This window comes from Myzus persicae, unplaced genomic scaffold, assembly GCF_001856785.1.
Source record: "Myzus persicae strain clone G006 unplaced genomic scaffold, MPER_G0061.0, whole genome shotgun sequence".
In the NCBI taxonomy this organism is placed as follows: domain Eukaryota; kingdom Metazoa; phylum Arthropoda; class Insecta; order Hemiptera; family Aphididae; genus Myzus; species Myzus persicae.
This window is the reverse complement of record NW_019101707.1, coordinates 414,161-429,435: the sequence shown is the minus strand read 5'-3', so window position 1 is coordinate 429,435 and position 15,275 is coordinate 414,161. Positions and strand designations below refer to the sequence as shown.

Here is a 15,275-nt window from a genome sequence, read left to right as displayed (position 1 = left end):
CTAAAAAAAAAAAAGAATTATTATTATATGCTAATACAATCACTGCAATCTCATATTTAAGTATTTACCACCACTGCCCCACATTATACTCTAATAGGTATGCATTACTTACGTATAACAAAGTTATGATGCAAATAAAATGCTGACCACAACTTAGCAATAACCTCGGCTCCACTGTCAGCACCTATTTGAAAAGTTGAAGCAACCACTGGATGTTATTAACTAATCTTATCTCTTAGTAGGAAATATTAAGAGTTACTGCAACGTGGTGGAGGTGCAATCATCAAATTTATGAAGCCAAGCTTCAAGTAAAAGTGGGAATGAGTATCTGAATGACATTTATTAATCATTTGAGTTTTTATGAATTGGATTTGATGGCGGAGTTAGTCATCCACATTGATATGGAAATATTGGTGGGTGTTACTAAATTTATATTGTTGCTTCATAGAAAAAAAAGGTCAAGCAGCTGCTGCAACCACAATACAATATTAATACTGAACAAATTTAAGTTTAAGAACATAGTCACAACTCAGTGTTCAGGTATTTATGATTAACAACACAAAAACAACTAATATTTTAACACTTTTTAATCATTGTTTTAATAGATTAAAAAAATCAGTAATCTAAGCTAAATTAACAATTTAATATGAAACATCATAGATAAGTAAGCTAAAAATATTTTTTCTTCATATTATATTAATGAATGAAGCAACAAACCAAATTCTGTACATAATGATAAATAAGTATATATACATTTTTTTAAACAAAATAAGTATAATTTTTTTTTAACAAAAAGTATAATACATAATTAAGAAAAAAATCAAAATTGTATTATGAGTAAAAAGCAAAAGCAGCAAGTACTTAAAATATTATAACACTTAGTATAAAAATGTAAATTACAATTTAATTTTTATCTGTGAAATTGTAATCTGAAATATTATATTAAGACTTTACCAAGACCCAAGTCAAAATTTAATTTCGTTCTGATAAAATTTTGTTAGTTTTTCTGATATTCTGGTTTCCTCTTTTTTTTTCGTGTTTCTGAAACATAAATGCTGCATTATTGTAAATTCAAATAAGGTTTTTTAATCAAGAAATATAATACCATTGAATGTATATTATACAACATAATGTACAAAAATGATAATACTTAAAATACATTATTAATTATTATGACATTTTGATAAAATTGTTACCTTTAAAACCTTAGGGCTATTTTCCTTAGACGGTAAATTGGATTCAGATCCATCTAGGGATTGCACGCTAGAACTTATAGATGAAGGTATAGAATTTATTGCAGGTTCGCTAAAATCGACTAAACATTTTTGAATAATATCACGTCTCAATGTCGTGTTAACAAAATCTGGAGTGTCAAAGTGTTTTCTTTTTGGTGTTTCTCCTATTATAAATTATTTAAAATATAATTGTATTTTAATAAATTATTTTTTATTCTAAATTCATACCTAATGGCGTGCATTGTTTAGATTCATTCATAAACATATTTATATTTGTTTCTTGTCTGAAGAATTCTTCTTTAACACATAAGCTGCCTGTACCCAAACTATCAACCTGTTTTTCTCTGAGAGCTGAAAAACTTGTGTGAAATTCTTTTGAAATATCTCCAAAATCATCCATTGTTTTTTTAGCATCCAGAAGTGTTTCGGATACACTGTTTGTTGTTTTCTGAATAATTAAAATAAAAAAAATTGAAATTTGTTTACTCTACAAGTATAATATTTAAATATATTACCAAAATGTTATCATTGGTAGTTTCTACGTGAGTTTTTATTTCTTGAGTCAAATTATTTAATTCTTTATTTATCGTAGTTGAAATTTTTGAGAGTTCATCCTTGTTATTACTACACTTCTCTGATAACGTTTTTAATTGAGCTCCATCAGTAATGGTATTCATTGTTAAACGACTCTTTAGGGAAACAAAATATTTCACAATATAGGTAATAAGGAAGAAATTATCTAATATCTACAAATTAAAAACTAAATTATAAAATAGATAAATATATTAACTTACCTCATTTGTATGGTGTTCAATTGGTTCTAGCAAAGTAGAGTTTTGTGAATGTATTCTTTCTAACGTTAGTACACATGGCACCAAATCTTTAATTCCTTTATTTTGGTTTGTGAACATTTCTGATATTTCATTATTTTGTGTATGGAATTCTAAATTTATCTCATCATATTTTTTAGTCTCTTCGGCATTTTGAATATTTTCTAAGAATTGAGTATTGAATTGTTGACATTGTAAACTATAGTTAAGAAACTGGTCTTTGATCTTTTGGATTTTCTAAAAATATATAACATTTATTATAAATTGTTTACATATATTTATTATTTTTTATAAAAGGAACACAACTTTACTTTCAATGTTTCTTGTTTTTCTATATCCATGGATTCATAGCATTTTTTCAAACGATTAATATAAAGGTTTTCAATGGATTTATTTAAAGCCTCTTGAGTAGTCAAACGATACTTAATTTCACATAGCACATCATTTATATTTTTGTTGTAAGATTTTGTCTAAAACAACATTTTCAATATTTTATATCAAATTAAATAATTTCCTATTCAACAATAAAATAATAGTGACTTAATTTAAATATATTCATATTTAATTATGCATTCATTTAAACAGTTGGTCTCAAACACTTTCAGTGTTACCCGCAATTAATGTTTATTTTAAAAAACGTTGATTAGAATAAATAATTATCAAACAAAAAGCAAAATATACAATATTTGTAATACCTAGAGGAAAAACAGTTATATTATAATAATTATAATTAATAGGTGGCTTGGCGTGGCGCGTTGGCTGCTACCAGTCGCGAAATGCAACTGGGAGTAAGTAATGGCCACAGCTACTAGCTCTTGGATGGATGACCACCTGGGTTCATAGTAGTTAAAAAGCTTGCCATGTGTTTGCAACCTTAACAATCGTAAAAACAACCTATCGTACCAACGTTGCCCCTACAAAAGTCGCCAGGTTTAAGTTTAATAATAAAAAAAAAAATATTATTCTTAGAAAAAATTACATCATCAATTATTTTGAATTTATTAATTAAATGAGTAAAACAAAGGTTAAAAAAAATGTTTTTCCACTACTAATTTGAGTTTCAGACTACAGATCTAAACAATTAAAAAAGTTATAAGTACCAGAAACAAAAAAAAACTAAAATTAAAATCTACAACATTTTGGTCTTTTGTGGAATGAATAATTTCCATTCTAAAATTTAGGTATAAAAATATGTACATACATTTGTGAATTATTTTAAATTATATATTAGATATTATCTTATCAAAAATCACCTCATTTATGTGATTTGAAATTGCATCATGATATAAATCCATGGATGTAGTAACATTAATTATTGTGTCTGATTTGTCCATTATATTGACTTCTAAAAGTTCCATTTCCTTTAGCAAATTAAGTATTGTTTGATCTATTTTATTTTTTCCATTTTCTCCTTGATTCAATATGTCCATTACCTAAATAAAAATAATGTTAAATATCAGGCATAATTATTTTACAAAAAAATTACTTGTTTTTTCATATTGGAGAAAATATTCACTGTTGCATCATTAATATTATTCATCTTATTCATAACTAATTGTAAATTACTTTTGATTGAAGTATTTTGATTGAGCATGTCGTCTAAAATAAAAGATTATGTAGAGTAAATTCATATTTACTTTTATTTTTTTTTAATATGTTACCACTGAGTTTTTCTTGTATATCTAAATATTCTCTATTTTTACTTTCAAATAACGTTAAAGTTTTTGAAAATGAAGTATTTGTTTCCACTACTCGATTCCTTAACTTCTCAATGGCTGATTCGTTTGTTTTTTCTACATCACTATAATTTTAAATATATTGAAATTACCAATATGAAGGACAAATATCCATAAAATAGATAAATCAATGCAAAATAACTAATTTAACTTACATAGTACGGTCTATTTTATCATGAAGTAATTTCATGTCACTTTCATAAATTTCAGCCAAGGACCTTAAGTTTGTTGCTTCTTTGTCAAGTTTAACAATAAGACTGTCTCTTCTGTCGCGTTCATCCATTGTTCGTATTAAATCAACTTTTAATTCCCGCATTATTTCCTTCAAACATAAAATCAGGTCATTATTAAAAATGCATTGAAACTATAAGACCTTGTATTATAGTAAAATGACTAGTAGGGAGAAAATTGTTTTTTTTTTGTTGTTGAGTCAAGTTGAGTATTAATTTTTTGTAGTTGAGTAGTTCAATATTTAACAGTGAACTCAAAAAGCTTTGAAAATAATGAAATTGCAGGGCTCTATTATTGAGACACATAATTTAATTATTTAACAGATAACTTTCAGAAGCATACTTCTTTTTTATTTAATTCTTCATTAACAGCTCGGATAGTAGCAATTTTTTCACAGATGTCTACTTCATTTTTTTCTAATCTCAACACCATGTCATTGTAATTTTCTTCAGCTACATAAACACCATTTTTATCTCTAGTGGCAACTAAATCTCGCTTAAGTTTTTCTATTTCATCAGTATATTCCTAAAATAATTAATTATTTCAATTAACATTTTTAATATTACAATTTGTAAGGAAATTTATACCCGGATTAAAGCTTTTTTTGTAAATTTCTGATTAACTTCTGGCTTATTTTTTATGCTCTTTGCCCTAGAAGCATAATCTAATGTGCTCATAGTTTCTTCCAAATTACAATGTGATGGGGATATAGTAGCAATAATAGATGTTTTAGTTTTACCTCCTAAAGAATCTTGCAACAATCGAGTAAGTTTTGATTCTCTGGAAATAAAATTTTTTTGATATTAAAATTTATTGTCATTAACATTTAACTAAATTTCTTCACCTGTATGGGACATGAGGAGTTTGTTCCACAAGTGATGTAATACAGCGACCAAGTGTAAGTAAAGATTTATTGATATTACCAGCTTCACAAGCTCGTCTATCAATTGCACCAGATCGTCCAATATTTTCACTACCAGCCAAGTCTACAAGATTTAATTTTCCAACTCTGACAATATCTTCATTCTCAATAGTTGATTCTTTTATATGAACAGTTATGGTAAATATTGTATGTGAACGACTAAAAATTGATACAACCATAAGTATAATAAAATTGCACAATGTAGAGTATAAATAAAAAGTTAAATAATATAATTTTACCTAGACTGAGTATTCATTAATGTTGCAGCTGTTTGTCGTCTTTTTGATCCCTTTTCTAGTAACTTATAAACTTCATTTTTGTTACTAACAATAACTTCTTCTAAGCCACGTACAATTACTGAACCTTTTTTTTCTTCAAAAATCCTGTATTTAAATGTAATTAATACATATACATAATTGCATACATTTTTAAATAGATATTAAAATAATTAAATTTTACTGTTTTTTTTTTTTTTACCTTAGAGATTTATTAGACGGTTCTTCTGTACAGGAAAGAAGATCGAAAATGTCTTCATTATAAAGTTCCAAAAATGATGCTCTAACAGTATGTTCAACTTTTAAGAGTCTAAGTTCATCAAACATATGACTTAAAGCTCGCGGAATAATCCCTGAAATTGGGTCCTAAAATAATGTTGATAATACAATTGTAAATTTTATAGTAAGAATCTGGTTAAATAGATTTTAATACAATTCATTCTATTTTTTGTATAATATGAATGTTTATATAATTAACATATAATATACCGTATTCCAAGATATTGATGATTGTCCATTTAACCTATCACCTTCCATGGTAAAAGTCTTTCCTGTTCCAGTTTGTCCATATGCGAATACTGTACAATTGTAGCCATCCAATACTTCTTTAATTAATGGGTATACAACAACATTATAAACATCAACCTAAACAGAAATAATATTAAAATTAAAGCAGGTTAATAAATAAATAACAAAGTATAAATACTTGTTTTGAATTTTGTCCAAAAACTTTATCAAAGTGAAATGTTTTAGTACGACGATCAGCTAAAACTGTTTTTTCTGTTACTATAACTTCTTTATGGTTAGATGAAACGTCCACAACAGATAAGCCTTTACTTTTATCTGCATCATTCATAGGTCTTTTAAAATACGAAACACAAAATTAATAATTTATAGTGTACCTATAACTAAATATTTTATTTCAGGTATATTTATGTTAAGTTAGTAATATAAGCAAATAAAGAGTCTCAGTTAGAAACCCATGTAATACTTGGTTGGTATTATATTTAACAAAGTATTGCTGTAGGTACATAATATAAATTTTAATTTCTATCTATATTACTAAATCATTCTTGCTTGACATTTAAAATGTATATTACAAACATAAGTATCTTGATTGTTTAAGGTATATAATCCTGGCTATTATCCTAATTTTGTTTTAATTATGTACCTACAGATACATACTCCATAGTTCTCATTCATGAAAAATTCAACTACAACTGGTTTCCGCCTGGTTTTGTTTAATGTTGAAAGCATGTTCATGGTTAAATAAATTCAAATTACTACACATAAATTATGATTGGACAATCATATTAATCTACAATTTCACAATAACCTTTAAAAAATATTTTTTAAATTTAACTTCAAATGTATTTTTAAGTTGTATTTTTCAATACCTTTTTATTATTTTCTTGTACCTAGACAGTGAGTGGGGTAACATTAATGGATCATTGCAACCTAAATTTTAAATTGTTTATCATAATACGTTTTTTATTTAGGGAAAATGTAGTGGTTACTTACAAAATAATTATTCCTTGTTATATATAGGTTTATAATTTAAAAAAAAAAATATTGAATAAATGTGTAACTTTATATTTATACCTCACTCTGACAAAAACTTCAATCGGTTTTTCATTTGATGAATTTTTTTTCTGAAGAAAATGGTCTGCCATTGTCAAGTGTTTTCCAAAAAAACAATCAAGTCAAAATACGTGTGAAATTGGTTTAAAAAATTACTTATTACAGTTAAGAGTTATAACAATTGTTATGAATTTAGGTCAGTTTTACGGTTATGAGTTTACACAAACACAATTCACTTTACAGTTAACACAAACGATTCGAACTTAACCGACAGCAGGCATTCGGAATTAATAATTCACTATCCAGTATTCAACTAGTGGTTAGTGAGTTGGTAATTTAGTATAGTGAGCATGAGCATTGGGCAAATACAATTACAATGGGAACACACAACAGAGAATCTCGATTCTCGGTACTTGACCGTTAAAACTTGAATTTTGTAGACAAATAGTTACCAACCAACCAACAATCAGTATACAATCACAGTTAACAATAATATTGTCCGCCATATAAAAAAAATACAAATTGTTCTATGATGCAAATGTTCCACTTCATTATCATACACCCTACTCCAGGTGCACAATAGTAAGTTAGTAGTCAGGTGGAAAACGCTATTAGATTAGTAAATTAGTTTGATAAACGTTATCTTTTTATTTTTATTTTTATTTATGAATGTACTTAGTACTTACTACTTAGTACTTACTAATTATAACATATATTTTAATAACTATTAACTAATAAGTATTAATTAATTTTTAATTAGTTACATAAAATAAGGAATTCATACGAACATTCAACCATCATAATATATCAAATTATTTTTTATTATTTTATAAGAATTTATAAAGGTATTTGATAAAACTTAAAAATAAACCATGTCTAAGACTGTAAGAAAAGCTGCTGGATTTGTAGTTTATAGAAAAAACTGTGATGAAATAATTGAGTACTTACTTATGCAAGCATCTTATGCAAATCACCATTGGACGCCACCGAAAGGTTTTCATTCAGCAACTAACCATGATTCATCTAATTGTTTAATATTGGTTTATGTTAATTTTAGGTCACTTAGAGGAAAATGAATCCAACATGGATGCAGCTATACGAGAAACTGAAGAAGAAGCCGGTATTAAAGTGAAAGATCTTACTGTTGATCATAATTTTGAAAAAGTGTTGAAGGTATAATTAGTTGTTTTGTGCCTAGTACGTGGTTTTCTGTCTTTGGATAAAAATTATAATTGCTACACGCTCCATCACTTATAGGCTATATTATATTTTTTTCAAACTGTTGATTGTTATACAACTCAAATTTTTTTTTTTAGTTCATTGCTCACCTTTTCTTTTGATGTTGCATCATTTTTAATATGTTCTATATTAATGTTATGAGGATGCCCCGTAACTCTCTTCCCTTAAACCATGTTCTATATAATTGTTAATTATACTATGCAGCTCTTCTAGCGTCTATGTGTCTTAAGACATGTCCAAGCATTTTCCAAAGTCTTGCTGTAATCGAATCCAAAAATTTATATTTTTTAAACAATTCCAAGTACCTTTGTAAATTTTTCTCCCTATCTAGCTTATCCTTTCCATACACCTCCAGTAGCACAACTCAAAGTTCTTTAGTCTTTTCATTTTGCTATCATTTATGCCCCATGATTCGCATCAATATATTGCTATAGTTCAGGGGTGGCAAACTTATTCCGGGTGTGCCGGAATTGGCAAGTTGTCCAAATTTCAATAGTACGACAAAACTAATCAAAATATTTTTTTGGTATATTTCATAATATTTTGTCTGTATCTTGTAAAATAAAAGTTTACAAATAAACGTGCAATAAAATATGTACAGTAGTTATTGCTTATCTTCTTTTATACTCAGTAAAAATGCAATTACGGAGGAGGGGGCACGCAATTATATTTTAAAAATGTTGTTTTTTAATTTTGGCACTTGGCCCTAAAAAAGTTCCCCACCCTGCTATAGTTGCTATGCTCAAAACATAGGTATAAGTAATTTTATTTATTTATAAACTGAACTGACTGCTGAGGTCCTTTATAATATTTTGAGATGTATTTTTTTTTAAGTTTAAAGTTTATAAATCTAAGATGCAATCCCATGCATTGTTTTATTTTTATATGGTCTTTCCATCAGATGTGATTTTGCTAGATAAGTATACCATTTAAATTTTGTCTATTTTATCTTGTCTTTGACTCATTCACTGCCTACTTATATATACATCAGCTTTTATTTGCAGGTCTGGTACAAACTGATGTTTTCATTTTTCCTCTATTTAATATTTATTTTATTCTCTGATGTTCTAATTCTTATTTCTGCACTGAATTTAAGAATACTCTAACTAAATGTTAAATTAGTATTATCATTTTCCCAGTGGTTGAAATGGCTCAAGATAAGTGGAGGGATGCCTTACAATTCAGATTTCCTGATATCACCATAACATTCTTCATACCTTGTATAGGTAGTAGGTTAGGAGGTTAAGTTAAAATATTATGTTATTAGCTCTAAACACGACTAAGGTTAGTGTGAATTCTTAATCCGTGACTCTAAATACGGGTATAGATAATATGATTGCGAAAAAGGCCTATACGAAAAATAAAAAGTTTTCTTATACATAGGTATAAATATAAAAATCATAATAATTATTTTATTTTAAAACACAAGTCTTAGGAGGAATGCGTTATTCTAGACAAAATAAGTAGAGGGATGAAAAATGTAAATACAAAAAAGTAGAGGGATATCATCCCTCCGTATGCCCCCCCCCCCACTACGATCACTGCATTTTCCACAATAATAAATATTAAATAGGACACCATTTACTACAAAACCTGTTAGGTGCACTATGGTTTAGGCGAGATACTAAAATATATATAGAAAAAAATTTAAACTTGTATTTCATATTTTTGTATAAGCTTATATGTATGTTGTGTATGTATATAAATATAATTTAAGGTTTATTAATTACCTTACTGAATATAAATAATTAATGAAGACGAAAACATAAAATTGTGTGATAAAAAATAAATTAAAAATAGATACTAAGTAGGTGGTGTCCATTATAAATTATAATTAATATATATTTCAAGTATGAACTATGTTTAAACAACAAATTCAACCATTATTTTAAGTTGAAAGGTGTTGATAAAACTAGTGGTGTAAAAACATACTTACAACATTATTCATTACTGTTTTATTAATTATCCCTCTTTATTATCATCTTGGTACTCAGTAGCCAGTTGAGATTAAAAAAAACATTCCTGTGCTAGGACTTATGTAATATTACTAATTAGGGATAATATAAATGGAAAATTAATTTTTTTATATCTTATGCATTATTTATTTATTTGTTAAATTATGTTGTGTAAACGTTACGGGTATCAAGTATCTACAAAAGACATAAAAAAACATATTCAGACTAAAAACTAATTAATTAAGTGTAGAAATATATAAAAAAAAAATTCTAGTAATATATAAATGACTAATAAGTACATATTATGACAAAATATAAACATTTCTTTTTCTTTTTCATCTGATTAATGAATATCTTCTAATAATATCATTGATTTTGTTTTAAAATTATCACGAGAAAGAAATATTATAATAAATTTATTAATACCATATTATTATTTTGAATTTTTTATGTTTTACAGTATGATCCAAAAGATAAACCATTTTCCAAACAAGTCACTTATTGGTTAGCTCGTTTAATTAATCCTGATACACCGGTAGTGTTGTCTAATGAACATCAAGATTACAAATGGTTACCTCTAATAGAAGCTAAGAAAGTGGCTGCATATCCTGAAATGCAAGAATTATTTGATGACTGTGAAAATCATTTAATTAAAACTAATGTCAAGTAGGTTGTACACAAGTATTTTTTGTTATTAATGAATTGTACTGCTTAAATTAATTATCGAATAATATTTAAATGTTGTCATTAAATAAATTATACTAATTAATAAAAAAATATATAAATGTATTGTTTTATAAATTCACTACCTACATATTATGATAGAAATATTACATATTGGCTTTTACATAGATATATTAGAAAAATACAAGTTCTATAAATATATAATGTATATGCATGTAATAACTTTTATTACTTCCACTGGTCTAGTCAGGGAGGGTTTTTGTGTTTTTCTACCTCAAGACAATTTTAGATTCTGAGCGGGACAATAAATGTCTTGATTTTACAATAATGTATTCTTTTAATTATTTATTTTTTTTGTCTGTCATCGGTTTCTTGTAGTGCTGGACATTGGCTTGCCTAATCCTGACTACAAATTAAAATATAGAATCCGGATTGGCAGATTCAATCCATCTAAACCGGATTCACGGGTTCAATCCATAAATCCGAGTAATGGGTTTAATTTATAAAGTTGAATTAATAGTTTAAAAAAGGTGGGCAAGTGGGTGTCACTCTGCTGTACAATAGGTTGCAAGTGAGCCACTGTAATGGATTGTGTTAAATTTGAATCCTATGATAAAATATCATTGTATAAAAAAAACGATACTGAGCGAAGATGATCAGTCAGCCTATGATATTATTGTGAATAAACTTATTTATACATGAATTTATATTCATAACCTATTTAAGTGGAATCTTGTTTAAAATTTTCAATTCTTAACTATAAAAGTTGAACATTTTATCAATTTTTAACTACAAAACAATTTTAAATTTGAGTTTGTCAAAATTTGAACTTTAAATGCATATAAAAAAAATTGTGCCTATGTATTTTTAATATTTTTCAACTGCTATAGTAACAATATATCAGGAGCCTTGGATTAGGTTGGTTAATATTCGATTTATAATAATTATCTAATCTTTTATCCGGGTAAACAGATTAATAACGCTTGCTTTAATCCGGATTTGATGTCCAGCACAAGTTTCTTGCAGTAAAAGTGCTTTGATTTTCTTCAACAGCAACTTCTCTGATAGGTAAGTGAATCTTGTTGGTGCATTCAGGAGGTCAAAATTTAAAATTCCCAAAAGCAACAGGAAAAACCAATTAAAAATTAAGGAAAAACAGGAATTTATACACGAAACCAGTTTTCAAAAAAAATAATCTTAGATATATGAAATGTTCTTAAATATTTGTGTTAGCATTTTCTATACACCATAAAATTTGTTTGACTGTTAAATATTTTGATATATTATATAATATATATATTACTGGTTAAAATAGAATCTATATCTGTCAATAATGTTCATAAATAAAAACTACATTGATTTAAAAAATACATTTCAATTTCTATTCATCAATCCGAAATAGATATTAAAATCATTTCAATAGACAATTTCATTAATTTATTCTGAATATATAAAATACTTTATATTGAGACATTGATTTCTTAATTATCTTATTTTTCACCATGAGGTATTTTTGAACCATTCATTTATTTAACAATCTTCATTACCTATTCAACTACAAAATAATAAAACATTCATATACACAACATTACATTGGTAGCATGTTTATTAACAGAGTAATTTAAATATACCAAATGCAGCAGTTTATACAATATAGTAAGTAATGCTAGTAGTAATATAAGTCAGTAACTTAACTGTATGAAATTTAAAAAACAGTCACAGTATGATCAATTATTTCAATAAAAATAAGGATGTTACATCCCATCAAAATATTGTTACATCTTATAATCAAATAATGCAATATTCCAGAAAATAAAATTATACTTGTACATAATGATCAGAGAATCAAATAAAACATAAAATTAAATAGGCTTTTACTAAACACTTTTGAATTGCAATAGATAATACTTTCTTTTTGAAATATTATAGAATTTCAAACATGTTGCAATTATAATTGGGAACAGTCTCTAGAAATTAATGAAAAGTGGAATAAAAATTCCCGACCTTAGACAAAAAAATTCTGACTAAATATTCCTTACAACCACATGAAAATGATTGAACTCTCAATATTTTTTAAATGCTAGTGTAATTATTAATATTTAATTACAAAAATATACTTATAGTATAGGTATACTTACCATAAAAAAATTAATTCATGAATAATAAATAATTTTCAAACATTAACAATATTATTTTATATTATTATATTATTAAAAATTAAATCCCTGAATTAAAATATTACATTTCCTATAGTTACCCGATTTTTTCACATTATTAGGAAACACTAATAAACAACTGTGAGTAACTACATCCATTAACTGTTTGTTAATGAATTTTATTTTTATATAGTTTAATCTTTTAAATAATATTGTCTCTATAAAGCATAACTTGTAAAAATGCCTCCTAATAATTATACTTACACTAACATCAAAATATTATAGGAAACATAATATTTTGTTTTGGGAATTTTATTTTTACAGAATTATACAGAATATCATAATATAAAACAAAATATTACTAAAAATAATTGTTCAATCAGTTTCATCTGGTTGTGAATAATATTGTAATCTGGACATTTTTTTCTGGGGTTGTACGTCAGAAGATTTTTATTCCGATTACTGATATTAAAAATACATCATACACACACATACCTACTCATATATTTTTAGAGTATTCATTTTTATATAAATTAAAAAAAATTTGCCTCAATAAGATTTCAAATTTTTTTAGTTAAGGAAAAGAATCATTAGTAATACAAATAATATAAACACATTTTATGAAACTTGGTTATTATTTAATTGATTTTTGTCAATTATATTAATTAGGAAGAAAAAATTGAAATAGTTTGAACACAACTTAAAAAAAAAATACTTTTTCAAAACAGAAATTTCATTTTTTTTAAATCAGAATCAATATAATCAGATATATATATAATATATACCAACAGAAAATAAATTGTTAACCTCTGTAATACTCAAAAGAATCAGGCTCTTTACTTGCCACTTTCAAGAGCTTGGATTTCTGCCAATACTTCGCTCTTTTTGGATATCTTCACACGTTGATCATTATCAATTTTACCACCTTGAGCAACCTTAAGTTCCAGTTCGTCAATGGTCTTCAACTTTTTCTTGAGGTTCCTAATTCTTTTAGCTGCTTCAACTGAAATCTCAATAACGGGAGCAGCAGGCTTTCCTTTGGGTTGCGTTTTAGGTTGGACTTGTGTCTTAGATTGAGATTGTGTCTTAGGTTGTGCTTGAGTCTTCGGTTGAGCTTTTGTTTTGACTTCAGGTTTGGTGACCTTTTCAGTCTTTTTAATTGCTGCTGCACCATTTTGCTGTACTGGAGGGATTGTTTTTTTTTCAACCTTCTTGGCTTGGGTACCATTTGTCAATACTGGGGTTGGTTTTTTATCACTAACCTTGTTTGGTTTGTTCTCTTGTTTTGTTTCTTTTTTAGATGTGTCTTTCTTCGTATCTTTTTTAGCATCCTTCTTTCCTTCCTTCTTGGTTGGTTTAGGAGGCGAAGGAAACATAATTCTATGAAACAAAAAAGAAATATACACAATGAAAATAAGTACATAAGTAGGTATAATTTTAATAATTAAGAGTTATTTAATCATAGGCATTTATTCTCACTTCAAAATTGCTTCAAGACTAGCAATCTCTTTGCTGACCGCATTTTTGGTCGAAATCTTTTTACGTTGGTCATTATCGATAGAATGTCCTTCGGCAACTTTAACTTCCAACTCTTCAATATTTTTCAACTTTTTCTTGAGATTTCGTACCCGCTTAACAGGGTCAGTTCCTGTCTCTACTTCAGGCTTCTTTTCAACTGGCTTATCCATTTGTTTTGGAACCTCGGGGATTTTAATTTTCTCTTGTTTGGGTTGTTTTTCAGTGAGAACTTGTTTGGTTTGTCGCTGTTGTTTAGGTACCGCAACCATTTCAACAGGTGCGCCAGGAGGTAATTTAGGTTTATTGGAAGCGAATTTTTTACCTTTGGATTCGTAAAGTTTTACTTCGTCCTGGGGAATATAGTTCTCCTTAAGCCGCCTTTCCTTACGCCAAGTACCGTCTGAGCGTTGTGTAGCTGGAACGAAGTAACCCTTATCGTCTTTTAAAATAGCAGAAGTTTGGTCCAAGTACTGATGGGCCATTTGCTACTTACCAATACTGCAAATTATCAGATTACAATTACTTGAAAAGTAAAGTAAAATACCGTCACAAAAAGCCACGCTTTCCGCTTCTGGTCAAATGCTTCACTTCAGTTTTCAACCAAAAACTTGTAGCGTGTGCTTCTCAGTCCTCGTAAAAAAAAAAAAAATCTTATCATAAAACCGTCGTTGCTACAAAGGATACAACAACAATGTGACCAACCGGTGTTAAATTATTTTCAATGAGGTTCCAAATATGTTTTTGCATCAACTTTTAAGTTAGAACTAATTTGAAAATTATTAAAAATTAGAATTACAACTTTCAACTCACAATTTAATAATTATTAATTATTCTGATTCTTATTTGTTGTTGTTATTATTATACATTTACCTTCCCAGTAGTTTTACTGCCTACTTAATAAGTACTAATAATA

General features: G+C 27.0%; 3 protein-coding genes across 3 annotated transcripts; 1 reads left to right on the top strand and 2 right to left on the bottom strand.

Annotated features, from left to right (window-relative positions):
- Positions 1–972: 972 nt before the first annotated feature.
- Positions 973–7,383, bottom strand: LOC111030198 (kinesin-like protein KIF11-B). The gene is made up of 18 exons (XM_022309594.1): positions 6,832–7,383; positions 5,936–6,089; positions 5,719–5,874; positions 5,432–5,595; positions 5,194–5,337; positions 4,877–5,113; positions 4,620–4,812; positions 4,375–4,557; positions 3,957–4,123; positions 3,727–3,866; positions 3,552–3,664; positions 3,319–3,498; positions 2,377–2,535; positions 2,030–2,302; positions 1,751–1,924; positions 1,464–1,683; positions 1,197–1,399; positions 973–1,041 (listed from the first exon to the last, which is right to left on the bottom strand). Exons 1-18 carry the CDS (start codon positions 6,900–6,902, stop codon positions 973–975), a joined length of 3,000 nt encoding a protein of 999 aa, XP_022165286.1. The 5' UTR covers positions 6,903–7,383.
- A 103-nt stretch (positions 7,384–7,486) lies between these two features.
- Positions 7,487–10,783, top strand: LOC111030200 (bis(5'-nucleosyl)-tetraphosphatase [asymmetrical]). Its single transcript, XM_022309595.1, has 3 exons — positions 7,487–7,803; positions 7,868–7,983; positions 10,465–10,783. The coding sequence occupies exons 1-3, from the start codon at positions 7,683–7,685 to the stop codon at positions 10,672–10,674; spliced, it is 447 nt and encodes a 148-aa protein (XP_022165287.1). The 5' UTR covers positions 7,487–7,682; the 3' UTR covers positions 10,675–10,783.
- Positions 10,784–13,593: 2,810 nt separating this feature from the next.
- On the bottom strand, positions 13,594–15,005 carry LOC111030215 (histone H1-I). Its single transcript, XM_022309617.1, has 2 exons — positions 14,324–15,005; positions 13,594–14,224 (listed from the first exon to the last, which is right to left on the bottom strand). Exons 1-2 carry the CDS (start codon positions 14,842–14,844, stop codon positions 13,681–13,683), a joined length of 1,065 nt encoding a protein of 354 aa, XP_022165309.1. The 5' UTR covers positions 14,845–15,005; the 3' UTR covers positions 13,594–13,680.
- Positions 15,006–15,275: the final 270 nt, after the last annotated feature.